Source organism: Pleurodeles waltl, chromosome 11 (genome assembly GCF_031143425.1).
Source record: "Pleurodeles waltl isolate 20211129_DDA chromosome 11, aPleWal1.hap1.20221129, whole genome shotgun sequence".
Taxonomy (NCBI): domain Eukaryota; kingdom Metazoa; phylum Chordata; class Amphibia; order Caudata; family Salamandridae; genus Pleurodeles; species Pleurodeles waltl.
Genome location: NC_090450.1, coordinates 69,318,005 through 69,342,501, shown reverse-complemented (window position 1 = coordinate 69,342,501; position 24,497 = coordinate 69,318,005). Strand labels below are relative to the sequence as shown.

General features: G+C 41.4%; 1 protein-coding gene across 2 annotated transcripts in view; it reads right to left on the bottom strand.

Moving 5' to 3' along the window:
- USP13 (ubiquitin specific peptidase 13) overlaps nt 1–24,497 on the bottom strand; it is a 263,270-nt gene that overhangs the window by 100,534 nt on the left and 138,239 nt on the right. For both annotated transcript variants that reach the window (XM_069213085.1, XM_069213086.1), the window contains exons 7-10: nt 23,182–23,276; nt 18,819–19,006; nt 11,932–12,003; nt 11,612–11,708 (exon numbers count right to left, since the gene is read on the bottom strand). In XM_069213085.1, the coding sequence (XP_069069186.1) occupies nt 11,612–11,708; nt 11,932–12,003; nt 18,819–19,006; nt 23,182–23,276 (452 nt within the window). The remainder of the gene's footprint in view (nt 1–11,611; nt 11,709–11,931; nt 12,004–18,818; nt 19,007–23,181; nt 23,277–24,497) is intronic.

Below are 24,497 nucleotides of genomic sequence, written 5' to 3'. Positions count from 1 at the left end.
AAGCTTGCACATTTGCACTGTTGAGATCTGTCTTGTGGGGTGTGTATCAACACACTGAGTTGTATCTGGTAAGGATACCTTCAAAATCGCTTGCCTTGCTTGTTTTAGTAACAGAGTTTGTCCTTGATTTGGGGCATATATTGTAGCCAGAGGCATGGAATACAATTTCCAACTAACTTTAACCAACACCACTCGTCCCTTTCTATCTGATCTGGTGGATAGCTCCACAGTTGAATTTCATGGGTTCACTAGAATTCTCACTCTGCCTTGGTGAGTGCAGAAGCATTATATTGCTTAGAAAAGAGTTGAGAGTGCACCCTGCTCTGGTCTGTTTGAAGGAGATGCCTTTTTTACACCAAGCAAATGTCTGCGTCAGGGTGGTTTCCACCTGTAACATACTGAATATTTAGTTGGGTTATTAACCCCCCCAGACATTTTATGTGGTGTCCTCACTTTAAATGACTTAAGTGTCATAGGGAACCTTTCAAGATATACATCTTTCTGATCTTCTGCTTCTGCCTGGATGGGTGGTAAGCTGATGGACATCAAGTCACTTAAATGAGTGAATCTTCCATCTGCCCCCTTCCCCTCTCTCTCTCCTTCCACTTATCCCAAATATTAAACACTTAACACACAAACAACTGTGTAACCAACTCATTTTAAAACTTTCCTGATTTGGGTTAAAATGATCAAATTTTCTGAATCAACCAATCAATTGCTCCAGTCTGTCTAGAGTTTAGGGGTATTTAGCCCTTGTACCTCTGTTCCAAACAACCTCCTCAGCACCCAGGACCACAAGCCTGTCATACATTTTTTTTAGAAGTCTTGTTTTAGTCGCTGTGGGGCTCTTCATTTGCGTGAATGCCCTCTCAGCTGGTCGACGCTTGCATTACATCTCTCTCTTGACTGGACCACCAGTGTCTAAATCCCCCGACCCTGTGCAGATGCTGGGTCACTCTCCTTGCTTGCTGCAATCTCTGCATTGTTCGGGCAATTTCTTTCATCATGTCAGAAATTTCTCTGCATCCATCTCATGTGGTTGTCATCAAAAGATTATCTTTTCCCATCATCTCCAGTTTTAGTCCCAAGTTGGCTTGGGGCTCTCTCAAAGAGGTGAAGTAGCACTGCAGAATCTCGTCCTAGAATGACTTAAAACTGGTGGCCTAGGTGGTATTTAACAAGTCTGTGGTGGTAGTGAAGGCTTTTTGGTTCGTTAGAGAGAACAAGTTCCCTCACCCTGCTTTAGAAATATTGGTCTTTTTGTCTAAAAAGTAATTAAATCTTAACTTAGAAGCATTTTGGGGAGGATGCTGCTGTTCTGTCATGTGTGCCACTCTATGACCCCTGTTCATTTTGATCGGTTCCCAACAGGTAAAAATAGTTTAAAGCGGACTAGACCCGACACATATTTATGGATATCATGGCATTTAAAATTGCAAGGCACCCACTCATGCAGATATTGTTTTGCCTAGAGACGTTCTATGGGCCTTCAAATTCCTCCTGGATGGTGATTTGTTGGTTTTCCAGTTTAAACATGCACATTTTAAGATGCCTGTGCTCTGTCTCCCAATTTGTTAACATCCTTCTGCATTTCTTCCAGGTCATGCTGTAGGTACTGACATTTTTATCTTGTCTTTAGTATTTGTAAAAGCTTTGAGCATGAAATTTCAAGGTAAAGTCTGTCTGGCACCTCCTGTCATCCCCAATGTCCATCTTGTTTGCCCCTTCACCTTCATTCTTTCATGTGACTCCCTATTGGAGCAAGCCCGAGTTGTTTGAGTCAATTTTGCCTCTACCACTCGATATGAGGCTGTAGAGAGTTTAGGGTTTGATGGAGAAGATCAGCAGCACCATCCATTGTAAGGATCTGTCTTTCTACTATCAGATATACCATCTGGCTACTCACCGTCTCAACATTTACTACCCCAGGAGTGGTCCAGGTATCCAGTCCTATTGTAAATGAGGGTTAGTGGGTCGTGCATTGGGACTGTTATTTTTTGAGGAGCAAGTGCACCTATCATAACATCTTTTAGTTGCTTCGGATGCCAAACCCATTGTTATTAGAGAGTGCTTTATGTATCTGAGGTCTCCACATAGTAGGTGGGCCTATACTGTGTTATGGCTGGCACTTATAACCTGTTTCCATGCTCACCGCAACATGTTGTTGTGTGTCAGACTTATCATGTGGGCCATGCTCCATATGTTCTGGGAGACCTGTGAAGTCACCACTGAATGGGAAGGTGGTGCTTATATAGCTGCTTCCACCTACATCCCCACATCTGTCATTGTGTCGGACAAAGAGCATCACCATGCTAATTAGACTGTGTGCCCCCTTTGTAGTCCCTGCCTTCCCTACAGCTCACCATTCCAGTTGCATTCCATTCCCATCCCGCTTTGCTCTGGGTGATAACAGTTGGGAAATTGGTCAAGTCCCAGCGGTGTAAACAGTTCTCTTGTCCTCACAGACCTCATTTCACTACCATCAATCGGGATCTTGAGGGACTTCTACAATGTACCTGGGGGAATGGGAACTACCCACATGCAGCTGTGGCCGGTCCTTAGAGACTGAGGGTCCACGCCCCCTCACCTTTTGCCCCCTCAAAAATAGTGTCTGTCAGGCTGAGCAAAGGTCAGTCTGACAGACACTCTTCATTTTCGTGTCATGGAGCCAGGAGCTAGACATGTGCTACATGTACAGGCTCCTGGCTGCCTGAGCTGAACTTGGTTGGGCTGAGGATGTCACAGCTCCTGTGGGAGTGACCTCCTCAGCTCAGCAAAGGCCCGACCCCTCAGTGACGAGGGGTAGTGTCACTCATTGCCCCAGACCTGGGAGCTTCTGCTTTAAGCCCTGGGTCGAGTGTCAATCAGTAACACATCATCACAGTGTGGGGTGGGGTCAGCAGTCCGACTGACCCATCTTACTCTGTGACGAGACTGCAACTGTTGCCTTCCCTCATTTGATGACCTAAGGCCAATTAGGCAAGGCAGCAGTCTCAACCCTCCTGGGACCTCCGAGGCAGAGCTGCAGTTAAGTGTAATTCTTTTTTTAAATTATTGTTTGGTGCTGTGCATGCATGTATGTTTGAATATTTGGTATTGAGTGTTGTGAATGGATGTGTGAGTGTGTGTGTGTATGTGTCAATGAATGGGTGTGAGTCTCTATGTGTGTGTGTGTCCTATCCACCCTCTCACTCCTAAAATTACCAGCCTCCAATGCCCGCATGCCCAAAACCTCTCCTCTCGAGAAGTCTAAGGCCATCCTCACATACTCAGAATGGTGGTAAAGTGGCACTGTTACCACCAGCAGCGCCACGCCAGTAGACCGCCGCCAGCCGTATCATGACACATGATACGGCCTGGCGGTGTTCTGCTGGTGGGCGCTGCTGGCAGTAGCAGCGCCCCGTTCCCTGCTGGAAGGCCTCCTCGATGCAGGTAAGTTGGGCTTCCGACAGGGGAGGTGGTGGGGGGTATTGTGTGTGTGGGGTTGTGTGCATGAATGTGTGCGTGTGTGCATGAATGCAACTGTGTGTGTAGTTTTGTTTGCATGGGTGTATGCATGTGTGAGAATGCGTGTACAAATGGAAATGGAAATGTGAATGCGTGCCTGCATGTCAGTGTGAATGGGTGTACGGATGTGTGCGAGAATGAATGGATGCATGCTTGAATGAATGTGTGTATTCCAGTGTGAGTGTGTGTGTATGCGTGGTATGTGTCCGCGAGTGTGTGCGTGTATGGGGGGAGGGATTGGAAGAGGGGGAAGCGTGGATGGCGGGGGTGGGGAGCATCTGGGGAGTGTTTGAGGGGTGGGTGGGCCTCCTACCAGTGACAGGGAAGGATTTCCCTGTCACTGGTAGGGCCTACCTCCATGGTTTTCATGGTGTTGCGAACGCCACAAAAACCATGGCGGTAGGCAGGGTCAAAATGCTGCCGGCAGTACAATAGCGGCCGCTGGGTTGGAGATTGTTATCTCGGGCCCAGCGGCTGCTACCGCTATGGCAGTAGGAACGGTAAATTGGCGGAATGGCTAGATCCAACCCACCAATGTCATATTGTGGCGGTGTGTACCGCCAGCCTGTTGGCGGTACTACCGCTACATTATCACCGACTGCAAAGGACATAATGAGGGCCATATTCTCTTCATTCTTAATTGATTTGCATTAAAATAATTCTAAACGTTTTGTAACAAATAACTAATCGCTTTTTGTTGTGTTTTATGCTTCATGTAAAAAACGTTACTATCTTTTTTAATCGAAGGAGCACAACACCAGGATTGAAGCTTTCTGTGAGAAGGGTGATGGTGTGACCTAATATTAAAAGCAACAAAATACCATTTGCTATATATTAAAAAAAACTGTAAGTCACTTTGAAGTTCCTTGATCTTATGAAGTAACTTTGCCTTTGGCCCTGTTCCTCTAAAAGGTCAGGAAATCCTGGTTGACTTGCAATGTCTTTATAATGTAAGGCAGGGGATACTTTATCCCATAACAATCTTTATTGTGATATTATTTTAATTAAAAAAAATTTTACTCCAATTTTATTTGAAGCTTTAGAACAATGGACACTACTATAGAATGTCTAAATGATCGAGGACACAAATGGAGGCTCCATTCCAAGTATTTTTCTATCTTTCACATGTAATCCATCATGGCATGTGAATATCATAGAGGATAAAATGTCCTGCCAAGCTCCATACTCAAAATGCCACAGTCATAATACTGGCAAGTCAGAAAGGGTGCTTAAATGAAATATGGTAACCTAAAATAAATAAAATAATTCTTTTAAAATATTCTGCATAGAGTTGAGGCGGACATTCACTACAAATTAAGAGGGGCATTTCAATTTCATCATAGATAAATATTCTGAAATGTCATGCTTATTTGAAAGGCACTGGTAAGTGTAAGTGTAAGCTTGGGCCTTTATTTATAGAGGCGGAAGGGTACATACCTTGTAGCATATCTACTTAAGGAAAGTTAAGTAAGCTCAGAAAGAAAATGAAAGAAAATATATTTGTGTCCAGAGCCTAATTTCCTAGTTTTGGAAGAAAAGGCTGGCAAAATTACTCAGTACCAATACACTGCCTTAAAGTAATTAATTACTGTTTGAAAGCAGCACCCTCATATTGCAGTGAACTGACAGTCCCATGGAGGACCTACGATCTGTATGTGGATGCAATTAAAATTTGCAATGGCTGAGGGAGACCACAGACAGCCAAATGTGTTGCAAGATGGGGCAGAGGGACAGCTTAACATCTTGAACATGTTCCTCAACACATTAGATTATCCCTCTGGCTGAAATGATTTGTTGTGTTCCACTGTAACAGGTATTTCAGTATACAGCCAGTGTACTTAATTAGTAAATATATCATGGTTTCTGTGTCTATTTCTGTGTTACTTCAAGAAAATCAATAAAATTGTGATCTTTCAGCTGCATTGTCAACATACAAATACTCTTGAATTTGTTAAATATAGAACAAAGGCCTACACAGGTGGCTTCAGCAAACTGGTGTTGAAAGGACCATATGTCAGTGATTTCATTGAGGATGTAACAGGTGATCTGACATCAGTGATGTCATTTGTAATTTAATTCGTGACCTTACATGTGAGGTCATGAGCAGTGCATGTGAGGGTATGCCTGGAACAATCAGTAGTGTTTAGGTTGTGAACTAGACTTATCAGACTGAGGATTTATATGAAGATTTTGAGTGTTTTTTATAACAATTGGACATAGGTTTGCCACCCACTTCCAAGTTCGCTGACCATAAACCAGTTTGAGTGCTTGTCCAAGGGGACCTCGTGATATTAAATCACAGATGCACTTAATCTTCTCATATAAGGCTACTGCGTGTTGGCTTATTTTTGCTTAACTAAATAAGAAAAACAGAACTTTGTCACATGAGGATTGATTAATTTACTGGTAGGATTTGGTGAGGACTAGATGAAGGTCACTTCTACACCAATAATGTAAAACTATTGGATCCTACCAGTGTGTTCTTTCTTTTTCACATTAATGTGTTCTACAGAAACGGTTACTACAATACCAAGACACTATTCAACCCACTCTATACCCTTTAAAATGATACAAGCCACTGAATTGCCTATACTACATGTTGGAGTTCACTTTATGACAGAGGTGTACATAGCTTCCCACTCAGGATTTAATCTAAAATATGTTTTATGTAAACAATTACATACAGGTTTTATGTACCAAATAAAAAACATGAATAATAAGTAGCAACTAAAGTTGTTTGGGGGCCTAGCAAAGTAGCTACATTAACATAGTCTTCAGGACGAGCGTCGCCCTGCCTGCTGCGAGCGCAGCAGGCAAACACAAATAAATAAAATGGCATTATGCCATTTTATTATGCCACCGGCTTGCGCTGTGTGCGCTGCAATTGTGAGGGCAGGAGGATGGGCTGAATCCTGCGATTGCAGGATGATTACTGCCTTTTTCAGTGCGCATGTCGGGTTGGCTGGCTGTCTTGCTACAGCCAACCTGACATGCGCACTGTAGACCCAGCAATCCCAGGGCTGTGAAACACCTGGGAGATTGCTGGCAAGGGCCCCCAGCCTCAAAATTAGCACTGGGTTAGCCAGCTCCCACTAATCCTGGAGCTGCTCTCATGCTGAAAACAGCATAAGCCTTGCTCCAGGAACCGTTTGGATTCAAGTTCCACTGAGCAGGAACGAAGTCCTTCAATTCCTGCTCGTGGACACCAGAGGAAAAGTGCCACACCAGGGAGGCGCAAACATAGTGAGTTTGGTGCCATCGCGCCCCACCATATTTTAGTCCTGCTAGTTGCCACTGATAGTTATTACAGTTTACCCTAAACACGCTTTTACAAAAGTGATAATATCCATGCCACTCTCGTCACATTGTCTAAGCAAACAAATTAAGTGTGTGATCATGTAGCATAAACAGCAATTAATAACTAAATATAATAAAAGAAACATGATAACTAATTATTGGCTGTAAACATTGTGAAGCCTCCATCGCGGCAAAATCTGTGTTTCTACTTCTAATAACAACCATCCTATGCATAATGTGAAGACATAAGAACACAGACTTTAGAATATGAAATTAACAGTAAATTATATGCCTACAAGGCTCACACAAATAATGCCACCCTGCTTCTAACATCGAATGATTTCTTAATAAAAATATACACTAGTGCAAAAGGAACAATGTCTAAAGAAGACCCAGGCCTTACATCTAAACAATGTTCCCAGTACTTATTGCACCTTAATAATGAGTTAAAGATTGCTAAATCCCCAGCATTCCGAACAATGAATTATAAGCCTTTTTATTTTATAAAAAGCCTTCATCAGTCGGGGCTGGTGACTTCTAAGGAGGGTGGGGAGTGCAATATTACAAGCCTCTAATTAAAGTGAACAAACAAAAGGTAGGGAGCCCAAGTTCCTTAAAATAATGGGGCAAAACACTGTATTTTACAGGACAATTTTCATATAAGCCATGGACTGGGAAGGTGCACTCATGCAATTCTGACATATTTACATCGTGAGCTCGGTTCACAAAGAACCTGTAAAGTCGTCGCAGAGGTTCCACCGTAGTGGCGGAGTCTCCACACTCATGGCGGAATCTCTGCATTGCAGTTTCTCATTGCGGAGATTCCCGCACGAGTTCAGGGCGACTCTTTGTGAATCAAGCCCTATCAGTCTGGCATTCCTCACCCTACTCAGGAGAAATGCAGGTTCACCGGCCCCCCAAAAATGTTTTGAAAAATGGTGCCTTTTTAAACACCATTTTCCTACAAACGTCAAAAAATCTCTAGGTCAATGGTTCCCAACCTTTTGACTTCTGTGGACCCCTACTTTATCATTACTGGAACCCGGGGACTCCCACTGAATCATTATTGGAATCCAGGAACTCCCCACTGAGTCATTACTGAAAGCTGGGGACCTGATCCGTTAATATTATTTAATTTTCAGAGCATTTGCGGACCCCCTGAGGTGGCTTCACGGACCCGTAGGGTCACAGGATCAATCAATCAATCAATCAATCAAGAAATTTGTATAGCGCGCTACTCACCCGGAGGGTCTCAAGGCGCTGGGGGAGGGGGGACCGCTACTGCTCAAACAGCCAGGTCTTGAGTTGCTTTCTGAAGGAGAGGTGGTCTTGGGTCAGACGGAGGTGGATGGGGAGGGAGTTCCAAGTCTTGGCTGCCAGGTAGGAGAAGGATCTTCCTCCCATGGTGGCTTTTCTAATGCGTGGCACGGCGGCGAGGGCGTGGCTGGTCGATCGTAGCTGGCGGGTGGGAGTGTAGAAGGTCAGGCGGTTGTTGAGGTACCTGGGGCCCAGGTCGTGGAGGGCCTTGTGTGCGTGGGTGAGGAGGCGGAACGTGATTCTCTTGCTGACGGGGAGCCAGTGCAAGTCTCTCAGGTGTCCGGAGATGTGGCTGTGTCGGGGGATGTCAAGGATGAGGCGTGCGGAGGCGTTCTGGATGCGTTGGAGTCTTTTCTGTAGTTTGACCGTGGTTCCGGTGTAGAGGGTGTTACCGTAGTCCAGTCGGCTGGTGACGAGTGCCTGGGTGACCGTCTTCCTGGTTTCGGTGGGGATCCATCGGAAGATCTTTCGGAGCATGCGTAGGATGTTGAAGCATGATGATGAGACGGCGTTGACTTGTCTGGTCATCGAGAGGGAGGAGTCCAGGATGAAGCCCAGGTTGCGTGCGTGGTCCGTTGGTTTGGGTGCGCTGCCCAGGGCAGGGGGCCACCAGGAGTCGTCCCAGGCAGAGGGTGATGATCCAAGGATGAGGACTTCCGTCTTGTCTGAGTTCAGTTTCAGGCGGCTGTTCATCATCCACTCGGCTATGTCTTTCATCCCTTCGTGCAGGTTGGTTCTGGCGGTGGCTGGGTCGTTGGTGAGGGAGAGGATCAGCTGGGTGTCGTCGGCGTAGGAGATGATGTTGAGGTTGTGATGGCGTGCGATGGCTGCGAGGGGGCTCATGTAGACGTTGAAGAGGGTGGGGCTGAGTGATGATCCTTGTGGTACGCCGCAGATGACCTCAGTGGCCTCGGATCTGAACGGGGGGAGGCGGACTCTCTGGGTTCTTCCGGTGAGGAACGAGATGATCCACTCTAGTGCCTTCTCTTGAATTCCGATGTTGCTGAGGCGCTGCACTAGGGTGCGGTGGCAGACAGTGTCGAACGCTGCGGAGAGGTCCAGGAGGATGAGGGCCGCTGTTTCCCCGTTGTCGAGCAGGGCTCGAATGTCGTCAGTGGCTGCGATGAGGGCGGTCTCGGTGCTGTGGTTGGCTCGGAAGCCGGACTGTGAGTGGTCGATCACAGGTTGGGAACCACTAGGTGATCAGGGTAGCTCAGAACATTTTACAAGTCCTATCATTTTTCATGATATCTACTCTATTTCATTGCCTTTCTTTTACTCATTATGTCCCTTCAATTATATTCTCAACAATGTCATGGGGTAGAGAGGACACATAAAAATATACACAAATCTTTCAATTTTCGGAGCATGTAAAGGCCTCCACAAGCTATGAGGCCTTATAGATTCGCACAGCAGGCAGGTTACACCATTCCATGGTCTCAGGGAACCCTAGTAAATATCACTCACGCATTCGCTGGAACTATGCATTTGGAAATTCAATGCTTATGTACTCAAGCATCAGCTTGTCTGTTTATGAAACTATACACATATCGTTATCAAATACAAGCTTGTCATTTTGTAAAAATAAACTTAATTCCCCCAAAATATCATTTTAACTATAAAACATGATTTCTGTTTTAACCCACTAGTTTGTATGTTTACTAAACCCACATTTTCATCAAAAACTCAAGTGTACTACTGACACACATGGATAGATTCGGTCTTGCTTGCACAAGTGTGATTCTCTCATGTCATGGATTTCTACACTATAGCCATATGATGCCAACGAATGCCAGTACTCTGTCAGGGCTGGCATTAAACTAAGTGTGTTAATTATCATCCCGTTGATGTTCATAATAGGCTAGGAATCTCCACCTTGAACCTGCGACAGAACTATTGCTGGATTGGGCATCATAATTCTGTGGATGCCCACAGTATGACAATTACCCCCATTTTCCCACGCTCAACATTAAACCTGGCTAAGGCTTTATCATGCAATGAATGGCTTCAACACCCAGAATGGCCACTCATTTTCCAGAGCCAGAATCAAAATTGGAGTGGGTATCAAACTGTCATGAATAACCACAATATAATCAGTAATATGGCAATTCCATCTTTTTTTCCCAGGGGTGGGCATCGTGCCATGAATACCCTTATGTTTGAAAGTATTTTTACCAACATGCTAGGATACTGCTTTCATATCGTCCGCAATATTGAAAAAAAACTATAATTTTCCTGCAGCTATCCACCTCGCTCCCCCTAATCTCAACTACGTGTGCACTGCTGATGTCCTAGATCTTCCAACTTGACCTCTCAAAAAGATCTAATCTTACATAAACAAAGTTGCTATGCCAGTCTGCAATTTCCATCCCTGACAGACTGACAGCCCCCAAACACTACCTACTTTAAGGTGCTCTCTCTGAATTAAAAAGGCCTTTGGACTTAACATTCAGGGTCCTATTACGAGATTGGCAGTTTGAGGACCGCCAAACTCATGGTGGCGGTCAGACTGTTGCACTCACTGCGGTCCGACCGCCAAATTGCGACCATGGCGGTCGGACCGCCAGGGGACCACCGCTACCACCAGGATAATGGATCCCAATGGGGTGGCAGCGGCCAGAGTCTTGGTCAGCCATGTTGGCATTGAATTCTTTGCCTCCGTGCTGATCACAAGTCCTCTTTCCACCAGCCTTTTCATGGAGAGGTTCCCACCATGAAAAGGATGGCGGAAAGCCAGTGCTGGGGGCCACACAGGGGGCCCCTGCAATGCCCAGGCAGTCCATGGGCCCCCCTGCCAACACCCTCGGAATGCACACTGTCTGCTATGCTTGTGTTTATTTTGTCAAAACACTCATAACTTGCCTAAACTCTGAGGTTTGCGAGCACTAGAAGCGAGAATGCTGAGCAGAGAAAAGTAATACTTCTCCAGTATAAAGCTGTGATCAAGAAGCTTCATGTAAAGGGATGAATCAGAAAAGATCACAGCGCTATTGAAGTTAGGAAAAAAAACGCACCATACCAAATAGGAAAGTTACCCATAACCATCCCAGGAATTAAAGTTGATACGCATTTTTAAAACAATGCAAAATCACCAAAACCCCTTCTGTGTAAACTGTATTGATGGTATCACCTTAAACCCAAAGCGAGAATGATCCAAAATCACAACCCAGGCAAGGCTGTAAACTGTCAGGAGCATACATAAACTTTAAAACAGAACACAATCTGAATATGAACAGACATTGAAACTAAGTATAATCAAAAGAGAAAGAAGGTACGCTTGAGAAGAGAGATCCGAACCAGAAAATGCACAGAAAATATGTGAAGGGTCACCTTGAAAACATAATACAGGGATTAAATGAAACAAACGAAATCAAACAAGACTGTGAAAGCTAATACCATCCACTATCTACTTCGGACACCAGCACCTGTTCTTTGTCTATCTTCATGCAGTTTCACTTACCTACTAACACTGATATAATTAGTTCATTACCTTGTGTTCTTCTTCTCTCATCACCTGTTCAATGAGCTCAGATTTCACAGGAGGCTTGGAAAACTGCCCCGACAGCAGGCCATGTCCCACCTTAGACCTGACAAAGAAACAAATACCCCACAACTTTACTTACCCATGGACAATTCTACGAAAAAGTGAGATTAATTCAACCTTTATTGTTTGCTTGTGTAACTTTAATGACATGAAAGCAGTGTAAGGCACACACAAAGAACACAATAGAGCTTGAGCAATGTTATAATTCAGCACTGCCAATCTCTCAACTGAATGCTCATGCACTGTTCAGGGTGCTTAATACTTACATCTGTGTGTTGAAATCTTGTGTTGGATCCAAAGGTGAATAGTCAAATATTCTGGGAAGGTTGCCCACATACCTAATGATTGAAGAAAGAGATCTGAACATGCTAAAATGACATAGTATGGTTAAGTTATTTTCTATGGTATCCTAAAAAAATAAAGAACATGAAAAACAAGAAAATGCTGTCTTGATTAATACAGCCAAAGTAATTTCTGAAGGTACTTCTCAAGTACATTTGACCGAGTTATGACAATAAAAGAATTTTAAGGCATACTTCAGTGATTTTTATCAATCACTTGGAGGCCATACACACTGGAAACACTTGAGCTGCAGTAGACCAAATGTACAAGTCAAAGAAACAACAGCTCCTAAACACTTTGTATAGAAAGTAAACCAAACATGCGGCTAGATGTACATACAAAAGTAATTTAAGTAGAATTTTCTTCTTAGGGCACAATAGCAAAACTACCCTCAACCATGGATGTCAATGGTGAGAGGGGGTAACAGAAAACTAGTACTTCTATTTGGTGGCAAGAAAGCCCACCTAAACGGAGACAATGGAGCAGGCTGATACTGGCACACCAGACTAAGTCCAACCCCCACCTATCAACACCATCTGGAGAGGCTTACGATTGGTGGCCGTACTTTTCTATTTCAAAGTCATAACTGGGGTAGCGTGGAAGTACATTTAATTTCATGCCACTAATGATTGGTAAACTGCAGGATGCAAGACTAATACGACTAAAGCCGTCACTATACAGCTGTCTGCTGAGTCTCCTTAAAGCTTTGCAGCAGTTCTGAAGCAAGTTTCTGAAGAAGACTACTTGACTCCTGAAGAAAGGAGATGACTGCATCATGTCACCAGAGGCCCAGCAGAACTAAGCCTTGAAAAACCGCACCTTACCAGCTGCCTTGCCACTTTGTCCCTAAGATGAGTGCTTGATATTTTGCACCTTTGTGGTCTGGGGAGATTCTGGTGCCTTGACATCCTGAAGTTGGCCTCCTGGTAGCCAAGTGATTTGAATGGTTCCAAGATTACACATGACATTGGAACTGGACCCTACATTTATTTTGAGAGGCTACATTGTGCATTTCTCCCGCTGCCTAAGGTGTATGGGTTGTGCATGACTTAGTTGGGTTAGAGTGGAAAGAATTGAAATGAACATGACTTCCAATGCAAACTACTTGATAATCATGATTCCTATCAGATTATCAAATTGCTTGTTTGAAAACATTAGCCAAAAATAACAATTGCCACCTAATCACAAAGTGCTTCCAGAAACTTAAAAAGCAAACATCTTTATGAAAAATGGCATCTTCAGAAACATCTAAGATGTTTTAATATTACAAATTTCTATAAATATCACTTTGATTTCATAATTTATCAGAGTAGAATGTGGTTCCTTCCTCAGATCCTTTTCCCTACAGGCTTCCCACCACACTATGTTGATGCTAACTACAACAAAATGTAACCTTACATATATGTTTCATAATATTATCAGACATTGCCTCTGCATGCACATTATTAGACTCTAAACTCAACATCAGAATGTATAATTCCAATAGGATGTCTCTGAGAAATTTGGTTATTGGGGGAAGGAGTGTGAGGACACCCTACTCAAGCAACAGCCACAATCCTTGTCTGGATTCACCACAAAATGCCTCAACTTTTAGTAACTTGGTACAAAAGTAGTCAGGTTTAAATTTGAAGTAATGTGTAAAGTATTTATGCAGTGCTCAAACAGTAATGAATTTAAAACACAACACAAGAACAATTCCACACCAATTTCAAAACATAGAGTAAAATGTAGTACATTTTTTGGCACCAAAACGACAAAATTCCAATTAGTAGAACTTGAGCTATGCAATTTTAAATATTAAGTCTAAAAGCTCAAAGTGCCACTCGAGGCTATCTGGTGGTGCAAGATCAGGTGAACGTTCAGGCAGACCGCAATGAAGTACGGGCTTGATATGGGGACCAGGTTAGCCCCGCTGAAAGAGTTACCGTCTAAACCCAAGCACAAATAGTTCCATTAGCAGTGGAGGAGGGAGCAAGGAACAGGGATGGTAGTCACTGTAGCCTGAAGAGCAGTCCAAGCGTTACAGACAATTATCGCTGTAAGGCAAGATCCTGTTGGGCATCACAGACGATAATTGCTGGAATGTCATGTTGGCAGGTGTCAGCGCAAAGTGCAGATCTCACGTTGCCAGTCATCGCTGATGGTTGCTGTAGCGTGAAAACCTAGGTCACTGAAGCTTTGCATCGGCAGTTGGTCCGGGCCACAAGTTCTGGGCGCAAACGAACCAATTCGTAACTGCAAAGAGTCCAAAACTTATACTGATGCCACACCAAGGGTCCAGGACCTGAGGGGCACCTTTTAGGGGTCAGGAACTCACTTCAGCAGAGGTCAGCACGGCTCAGTAATGTCCATTTACAGGTCCAGTTGCCTGTCAAGGCAACAGGTCAGCTGCCCAGATACAGGGAAGCCTCTGGGACTTATATCCCTGTAGCCGTAACAGTAGGTCAGTCAGCTGAATCTTGAAGTCACTTCAGCCTGGAATGAAGGGTGCGGAGCTGGTCTTCTTTCTTAGCAAGCAAGTCATGCCTCCAGCAGCAAAGTATCCTTCTTTTGTAGTATCCACAGTTACAGGTGTGGATTAAAGAGTTGGGTCAGAGGGTCCACATTTATACCTGGTGCTAGTTTTAAAGTGGGAGAAGCTTCTGGTGTTTCCCCCATCAGAGGTGTGTGGAATTTCCTGGCTCCCTGCCCTGGCTCCATCGTGGCTACAGGCACAAAAAGTTAGTGTGAAGTTCTTTGTGTGTGAGTAGGGCCCAGTACTGATGTTTAAGTGGGCCTCTGCACAGCTAAACACCCCCCACCAAAAACCTGCCAGTGTTGGCCAATTCAGGCACACTTAGTCCCTCTATTGTGTGGCTTTCTAGGAGGAATAACAACATCTGCCAGCCACTCATACCTACTCATTTGACCCAGTAACAAGCTGCAGGTACCAAATGGTTAGGACAAGAAAATGCCAAATTTCTAAAAGTGGCCCTTTTAAGAATTGTGGCTTGAAATTTGAATTTACCAATTTAACTGCATTTATAAATTACAATTCCTCAGACACAAATTTGACTTTCCTACTGGCTCCCAAGCAAACGTTATCACAAATTAAATGCAATCTTATCCTCTGTAAGAGGTATGCCTTAAAGTAATGAAAAGGGAATTTAGGAGTTGTTAAACTTAAACGTACATGTCCAGCTTTCTAAATACACTTCACTCTGCCCTACGGGTTGTTTAAGACCTACTATAGGGATGACATCTATGTATTAAAAAGGATGATTTAGGCCTGTCAAATGTTTTGGCAGGTCAAAATGGAAGTGTAAATCTGCACAAAACAGGCTGCAATAGCAGGCCTGGGACATGTTTGAAAGGTTATGCAAGTGGGTGGCATAATCAGTGTTGCAGGTCAACTATTGGCATTTAACTTACAGGCCCTTGGTACCGGTAGAACAAATTTTTAGGGACTTACAAGTACATTAAAAGTGCCAATTAGCTATAAGCCAATTTCACCACGTGAAAAGGAAAGAGCACAAGCTCTTTGAACTGGCTAGCAGTGGCGACGTGCACAGAATCCTAAGACCGATAAAAACAAATTCAGCAAAACAGGAAGAGAGAAGGCAAACAGTTTCGGGGAAAACCACCATAAGGGTGACAGGTCCAACAATGTCCATACTGGAAAACAATATGATTAAATTCAGGTGTCCATACTCTCTTGGAAAAACTGGGTTAGTAAAGGAACATTACAGGTACAAGATCTGGGAACTCTGGGATACCCTTCACTTCTCAACAAAGCAGTACTTGAATGGCTTAGAAGTACAAGTTACTTACCTTCGGTAACAAAATATCTGGTAGAGACATATTCTAGTTGCAGATTCCTTACCTTAGAATTTTTCCCCCAGGCATCAGACTGGATCCAGAGATTTTTCTTCGAGCAATACCCTATCTCTATTAGATATCCTTGAAATTACAACTTTGTAAAACGTACAGTTGTAATTGTTAACTGTTTTGTCTATCACCAGCAGAATTGCCAATTTTGTTTAAAAAATTCCTCAAGTTCAGGTAGTGTTAAAAATGTATTACATTCCTTATCGAAAATCCCCTAATCTGAACGTAACAACCCAGATGAAATGGAAAAACTCTATCAATTGAAAAACAACACTTCTATTAACCAAGATAAATGGTGGCAAATTTAGCTATCTACTTTCATTGGAAAAAGACTACCAGGCTCATAAGATTCTTCGGACCTATTCAACTCATGCCAGAAAACATAAATTAGTCATCCTCCCTAGAGGCACCTGTTGGAATGGTCAGAAACCCAATGGAAATAATTTACACATGATGTCTGCACACCATTTTCCTCACTCTTTATTTCTTGAAATCACCAAATATATTAAAAAAATTACAACTAGCCCTGATGATGTTGTCTATGGCTGGGCATCTGCACTATATTCAGAACTCTGTCTCATGGAGCACATTCCTTAGTACCACAAATACAATGTGTGAACTGTGTATATATCATTCTAAACCCATTTTGTCACTCACAGGTTGAGAAAATGGGGATGTTATCTTAAGGGAAATTAGGAGTTTTGCAGCACTATAGAAAGCAATATCATAATCGCGGCCTAAGTAATTACAGCAGGGTCTACAATAAAACAAAACTAAAAAGAAATCGAAATGCTATAGATGAAAAACCTTTTTTTTACTTTTCTTCAGCGATTTTTGATTATTGTGCTACCCATTGTCCTGGTTTCTTCCTAATTTAGACTTCATTCGAGGTTTCAGGTATTTTCGGCTCAATTTACCTATTACTGCTGGGCACGGTATATCTCTTTACTAGTTGCTTAACTGTTTTCGCTCTTTCCTCCTTCATTTAATTTTTTACTAGTATTGTTTTATTATTTCCTCATCATTCCCTGCGCGGATGTATTGGCATGCGCACATCTTTGGTGATCTTTCTACGAATATACAGGCTTGCAATGGTGTGAAATTAAACATGTGCACTTATTGGTGGTATTAATTGCCTGTCTCCTGATTATTTTCTGGACACAAGTTATGGAATATGTATTGCATTTGTCACACTCCTGGGTCTTATATTTAATGATAATAGTATGAAATTGTATTCCTCTCTGTACGTTGTTTTCACCTTGAAAAATTCCAAAGGACGAAACACGTGTTGGTTGCTGCTTTGTGAGAACATTATCATACTCACCTACAATCATCTGGAGAATAAACCAACATTCTGATGAAGCATGTTTCTGTGATTATTGGACTAAATAAATACTATTGTCAGTGTGTGTTGGTACCCCATAAATATTGGTCTTCCGACCAGGTTTTCTAGGCCGGACACTCTCTTCACCCTTGGTGATTTGGTGGGTGATTTGGATCAGGCATGCGTTTGCACTACTAGGTTTGTGGATATATGAGTCCTTTTGTGATAATACCTAACCCCATTACATTTTGATACTTTGAGGTGTGAAGGTTTGTTGGAGATGTCACCACTTTGTCTTGATGTAGAATTTTGTGCCCACAAAGATAAGCAACTGAAACAAAGGCAACATATATACATTCAAGTGTGAAGAATAAAGGGTGCATCCTTCAGGGTCCCCATAAGAAATATTGCAGGGTAATGACCTGGAATGGAAAGTGACCTGAAAGTGGTCTGCTAAGAAAATGTTAATTTACTTTAAAGCCATATTTTCACCACCAACATGTTTCAAACAATTTAACAATAATGCATGATCAATTATGTTAAAGGCTGCCAAACGTCCAACAGCACAAGGGCATCAGAGTTACCCTGTCGACCAGTTCCCGTACATCATCTTTACAATGTAATGACCAATTCTGTGCTGTAGCCCGGTGAGAAAGTGCCCTGCACAGGATGTAAAAGATTGTTAGTGTCAGTGAAAGTGTGTAGTTGTGAAAAGACCAGTCTCTTAATACTTTTCCTAGTTTGGCCAGGAGCGATATAGATGGTTGTAATTTGGGTCACGAGGTGGAAGTGAAGACATTCTCCATTGCTTCTTCACCAGTTCAGTTGTTCACTGGTGAGGAACAGTTCCCTGCTGTAAGTCAATAATGTCATGCTTTATCCGCAGGCTTTGCCATTTCATCATATCACTCATGGACACTCTAGTCGGGGGCACCCTGTTGCGTCCTTCACACAGCCACCGGACCCCTGACTAGAGTGTCCATGAAAGTTTCAGGCCTCTGAATTATGGTTCTGTTTTTGAAAGTACATGAGCATTACCACTCATTCTCTACTTTCGGTTTGCTTTTAACCTTGGCCTTTTTCTCATTCTAGCTGATTAAATCTATGATGTGTTTTGAGATTTAGAGCCAATTTTAGCCTTGTCTCTCCTGTTCCTCTTGGTGCCTACAATAAGGTATTTATCCTTATATATCCATACTGAACAAGTCATTATTAGAGGATTTCGGCTAAGAGCCCCCTTTCTTTGGGGAGCCCGTCAAGCATTAAGCGCCGGCATGACGAGGAGCATTCCCAATGATGAAACCAGACATCAATTGTGATGCGTGAGGGTTCTTGCTCCTGAAGTATCAGGTCCCCCTGTCTTACTAATTTTGGAACAGTGTACCCTTTGTTCTTGTGATTAATGTTTATGGGAGACTGTACACTGGACCAGTAATCCTCCCGCCCCCCCCCCCCCGGGTTTCTTTAGACTGTATGACAACAAGAAGCTGCTATTATGTTAAAGGTTGAATTACTGTTGCGAAGAACTAAGCACGAATCAATCAGTCCTGGTGAAAGATATTTCAGTACGTCTTACAAAATTACAGTTATAGGAATGGCAAATGAAGAGGGACTACTTACGCGCGTTGAAATTCTGGGATACTGAATATTATCTGCATTACAGAGCTGATGTAGCAGCTATTTCCCAAGTTCTTTATGCCAGTGTATCCTGGACCATACATAGGCTTTAACTTCATTCCAGACTCTTGTATAATTTCCCATTCGGTTATTCTTGGTGTGACCACATTATCCATCACTCCATTCTCTGTCTGAAGGGGAAGACATTTAGATGTACAAACTTCAATAGACTTGTAAAAGGTACCAATAAGTAAATATGTACAGTGTCAAATGTTAATATGTAAAACATTTGATTTGTTCTTTGGTTTGCTGAACACTTTTCCCATGCTTTTGGACACTCCACTTATATAATATTGATACAGAAAGTTATGATTTTTTTAATTTAATTTCTTACTGTAGAAACAAAAGCTGAGGGTGCTTTATTGTACAAAGACACTATCATCCATAGTACTTCATATTTCAAAGTATGCACTACATGAAATTAGGAAACAATAACTTGCACTTTAAATATCTCTTTCAGAAGAAATAAAATGTTATAAATTCCGAAACTGTTTGCATTTTTTATTTGGGAATGGCTACAGTCTTAAATCACCACCTTCTTTGAAATTGAGTACTAAACTAATCTCTACCTATCACCACTGAGAGGAAGTCTGACAAGAATTTATTCATAAAGTGTGGATGGTCCCATTAGTGTGGTAGGTCAGCATTCCCCTGCATCAGCAACCCCTTAATTCCGTGGCCATCACTGACCATCCTCCAACACTGGCACCCGCTTGCCACTGTCCTGTTTGGCGAAGCCTTGAGCCCATCTCCAGCCGTTGGACCTGAAAGCAAAAAGAAGTGTTCCCAAGCCTCACAAACTTGTCCTTTACCCAGCTATGAAGAAGCCCAGCACACAGCTGGCCTATGTGCTCAAGTGATTCTGAACTCAAGCAAGGGCCTATTCATGCTTGTGTCTGCTCCCCACTCGTTGTGGATTCACTCCAATTTAGAGCTGAAGGTCAGTGATCAATTTGTAAGACCCATCTCTCTTGGATTAGGAGACAATTGCCCACTACTGCTACCACATTTGTGCAAAGAGCAATCTTGCCCTAAACTGGGAGGCAGATCAGCCACGTTTTCTTAAAATACTGTTGTAAAAGAGTAAATATTTGGCATATATTTGGATTTCTGTGTATGCTTCATGGCACTGCTACAAAACAACAGGCAATGCAATTAAAATCTTCCAGCGGAAGCACTGGTTGTGCTTCTTTATTTCCCTGGTACCATAAAAGCCTTCCAGTATGTACCATTTTAAATATTATGAAGAATCCACCATAACGGGGTAGCTAGGGAAAACATGTGCGTCTCACATGCGATAAAGGGCAATGTGCCAATGGAAGCGTGCCCCAGCCAGTGTAGACTCCACTCAAGTTATATTGAAAGGGAGACCCAGCACATCAAAGTGTCCATTTATATCCACAAATATATTATCACATTTCTTCACAAATCGCGTAATTCAATAGAGTTCTTATGAAAACTTTTTGTTCTTTAATCATCCACAACAATAATTAATCCATCATAGCCAACGCGTTTCATTTCGTCCTCACGGACTTCTTCAGGGCTATAAAAGTATACAAATACATAAAATATGGATCAATATGATATTCTATATACATCCTCCACCAATATTAAATATAAAATGCCGTGAAAAAAGTTAAAATCATCTATTGTCACCATTATGCTAATTTTTTGATTCTATTAAAGAAATTAAACTAATGACTTAATTAAAGAAAAAAATTTATAAATAGAGGGAAAAAGGCTAAAACTTATTTATTTTATTTTTTATTTTTTAATTAATTGTAATGATTTCCAACATTATCAGTTTTTATTTACTTCTTCATTTCCTTCACTTCCTCCAGAACTACCTATATCGTCTTATTGTATATTTTATTATTTATTTTGGTTTTTGGTTTTTAATTATATAACTTTTTAATTTTTATATCAAATGTTGGAAAAAGATGGTTTCTTAATATAATAATTACATATATGTAACTTAATGCAAGATAAAAAACTATATCTTCCACATTTAACTTAATTTTGGTTATCAATTAATTTAACATTTAATTACAATCAAGTCTGAGTTCCAGAGATTTATTTTACATTATTCCAATTCTCATCATTTAATATTTCCAAAACTATTTAATTTCCATTCAAAGTAAGGCTACATATCAATTTTCGTTATCAATTAATCATCTACTAAAACAGAATAAAAATTATACACACTATTGCAGAATAAACATCAATCCATACCTCACGGCAGAACGCCATCCTGCCACCTGCCAATGAAACCGATTGTGTGCTCACACATCGTTTTCATGCTTGCACTAAACGTTTCCACCTGGAGCAAACTGAAACACTTCATTTTGAAGAGTATAACGGTGGCGGCCATTTGAGAATTGCACTTTGACCACACAGTTATACAGGCTTTATGCTAACGATTATATATATATTGTTATTTTATCATCTACTAAAACAAAATAAACTGTGCCTATTAAAACATATGCCAAAATGTCTATTGCTACAGCGGAAAAATCGATCCAAACCTCGCAATTACAATATATAATATAATACACACAACATGCCAATAAGATCTCATTTTTAGGCATGTGATGTGGCAGCCATTTTGAAGAGGCACCTTTCGCCGTGTATTTATATGAACTCTATGTAAACGAATTAAATATATATTGTTATTTTATTGTCTATTGAAACAAAGTGCGCGTTTTTATATTTGTGCCATCACTAACGTCTGGGGCAAACTGAAAAACCCTAAAAAACCTCGTTTTTTAAAAACGTGATGGTGGCGGCAATTTTGAAATGGCACCTTATACGTATAATGTACTCAGCATGCCAGTAAAATCTCATTTAGAAACATATAATCGTGGCGGCCATTTTAGAGAGGCAACTTTTGCCTTACATTTATATGAACTCTACATAAACTAATTTGATATAGGTTGTTAATTTTTATCGTCTACTAAAACGAAATAAATGTTTTGGTACCTGTATAATCGCTTCCATCTAGGGCAACCAAAATAACCTCGTTTTGAAACATATAACAATGGCGACATTTCAAACCTCATTTTGAAATATATAACCGTGGCGGCCATTTTGGAATCACACTTGTTTTCACACATGTATATGAGTAATGCACAAAGGATTTTTTAGTGTATGTTATTGTTTTATCTTCTACTGAGACAGGATAAAATATACCTGTTACAGCATATGACAATACACATTGTTACAGTGGAAACATCAATCCATGCCTCACGGTTAGTACATATAACGTGCTCCACTGTCAAAGGCCATCAGGCCACACATCTGTGAAACCGATTGTGTTCTTTCACATCATTTTAATACTCATATTGGACGCTTCTACCAAAAGCAAAATGAAAAACCTCACTTTAAGTCATGTAACTCAAGTTATCTTCATGAGATCAGGGAGGATCTTAGAAGCTCTGCAGGCTTCCCACTTAAAACCAACTCTTATGTTAAAACCAACTCATTGTATTTAAAACCTGGGAGGGTACATTTTTCAAACAAGAGACTCATTTGGTCAAAGTTGCAATATGCAGCTGTTGATCCATGAATATGAAAATAAAATATTCCAATATAATACACAGGATTTTGCAATCCCACTATAAAACCCAGTCTCTAATTTGTTTATGATTGGCAAATTGTGATGCACCCAGTTGCCGATTATAAAGAAATTGCATCATAACTCAACTATTACAACTTATTACAGTTGAGTTCTGACGTCACAATGCCTGCTACCGGAGCAGGCAGCCGAGGAAAAAGGAAGGGAGGGTCACTATTAAAGAGGATGTTTGAACATGACTTTTCTTTCTGCTCTGTTTTTCCAAGTAGTGACAAGCAGGAAGGAAATATTTATGGCAAAATGTTTACTTTTTGCAATATTCAGGTAATTATAGAACGGCTATAATCAGACATATTTAACTGATTCTAACATCTTTTTCAACAAATATATCACAGTTTTTTAAATGTGTTTAATTTTGCACTAGATTCGATTTTTATTTTTCATGTTTGCAAATGAGTTTTCTCTTTCACATGAAAGAGCTACATAGCAAGGATTTAAGTGGTTTGTGGTAAAGGTGATGGTGTGACCATGTATTATAAGGAACAAAGTACCCCTGCCGTACATGATAAAGATACTGCAAGTCACTTCGGAGTTCCATAACCTTGTAAAAGAACTCGGCCTTCAGCCTCCTTTCTTTATATGGTCATGGAACTCCTCTGTGAATTGCAATATCTTTAGACTGTAAGGTAGGAGTTCTTTATCCCATATAATAGCTTAATAATAATTACTTACCTTGTTCATCTGCAGCATATCAATTCCAAAATGTGCCAAATGCTTTGCTATGTGTGGGTCGATGACTGCCTCCTCTTCTTCAAAAGAGTACACATCTGCAAATGAACAGAAGAAGGCATTAAAGTTTTTCACCAATCCCAAATTAACAAGATTTCTCTATTTGTTAAACTACTGTGGTACACAGTGTGATTTTTTTGTGCCCACATCCTAAAACTCACACTAAGTAGGCTCTGCTGCACCCATCGCACTTTGCGAAGACATCTGTACGTCACAGAGACCTTGGTACTTAAAAGACTCCTGTACTTCATTCACAAATCGATACTGTAAAGTACACTGCACATCATAACACTGTTAATATTAATTACTAACTTGACTGTTACACATGTATATCCAGATGTATGGATCATGCTGCGTGTTTGGTTTCATAAGTCACAAAATGCAAAACAAAATCGAAAAATTACATGTAATTTTTGTGAAATTACACTTATTATAAGAAATGCATTTTGCACAGATAACTTTCCTTTGCAAGGGTATGCCTTGCTAAATACGTCAAGTCAGATTGATTCAATAAGAAAATGATTGTCGGCAATGTATTCAAACCAGTCTCCTACTGTAAAAAAGCTCACAAAATGTCATGTTTTATGAAGCACTACACATCTTGGACATTCAATATAATGTGAAACTCTGGAATTGCATAAGAATATGCCGGCATAACAAAAAATATTGCATGAACCTCGGCATTAGGTATACACACCATTCTATAGGAAGACAGCACATCATCACACTTCAAATCATACACTTGACCATCAAACATGCAATGCATATCAATATGGCTAACTGTTAAAAACTCCCTCTGCTTTACCTAAATTTCCTGTGCATTCATGTATACATTTGTAAGCTTCACTGCACATTTTTATTTCTTGGGGGGTGTATGTAAAGTGCACTGACATCCTACATTGGGGTTGAGAGGCACTACAAAAGAAAAAAAAGATTTTGATAAGCCACTTTAAACAAGCATTGGTAAAACCAATAGGTAAAGGTTGTAAATTGCTGAGATACTACTGACTTTGCCAATGCATGTTTACAGTGGAAATTGGATGTATACATCTAAGGGCCTGTACACGCAAATTCTGTTTACAGTTTTTTTCTTTATACTTTATAAGATCCGAGTGCCCTGTGCCTTCTAAAATTTATATTTTTTAGTTTTCTTTAACGCATCCTAAAAATGACAATTCATGGCAAGTAAGGCTTAAGTTGCAGAGGTGAGGGGAGTGATCACTGCTTGGTTTGGGGGTACCACGGACCACATTTGCCGT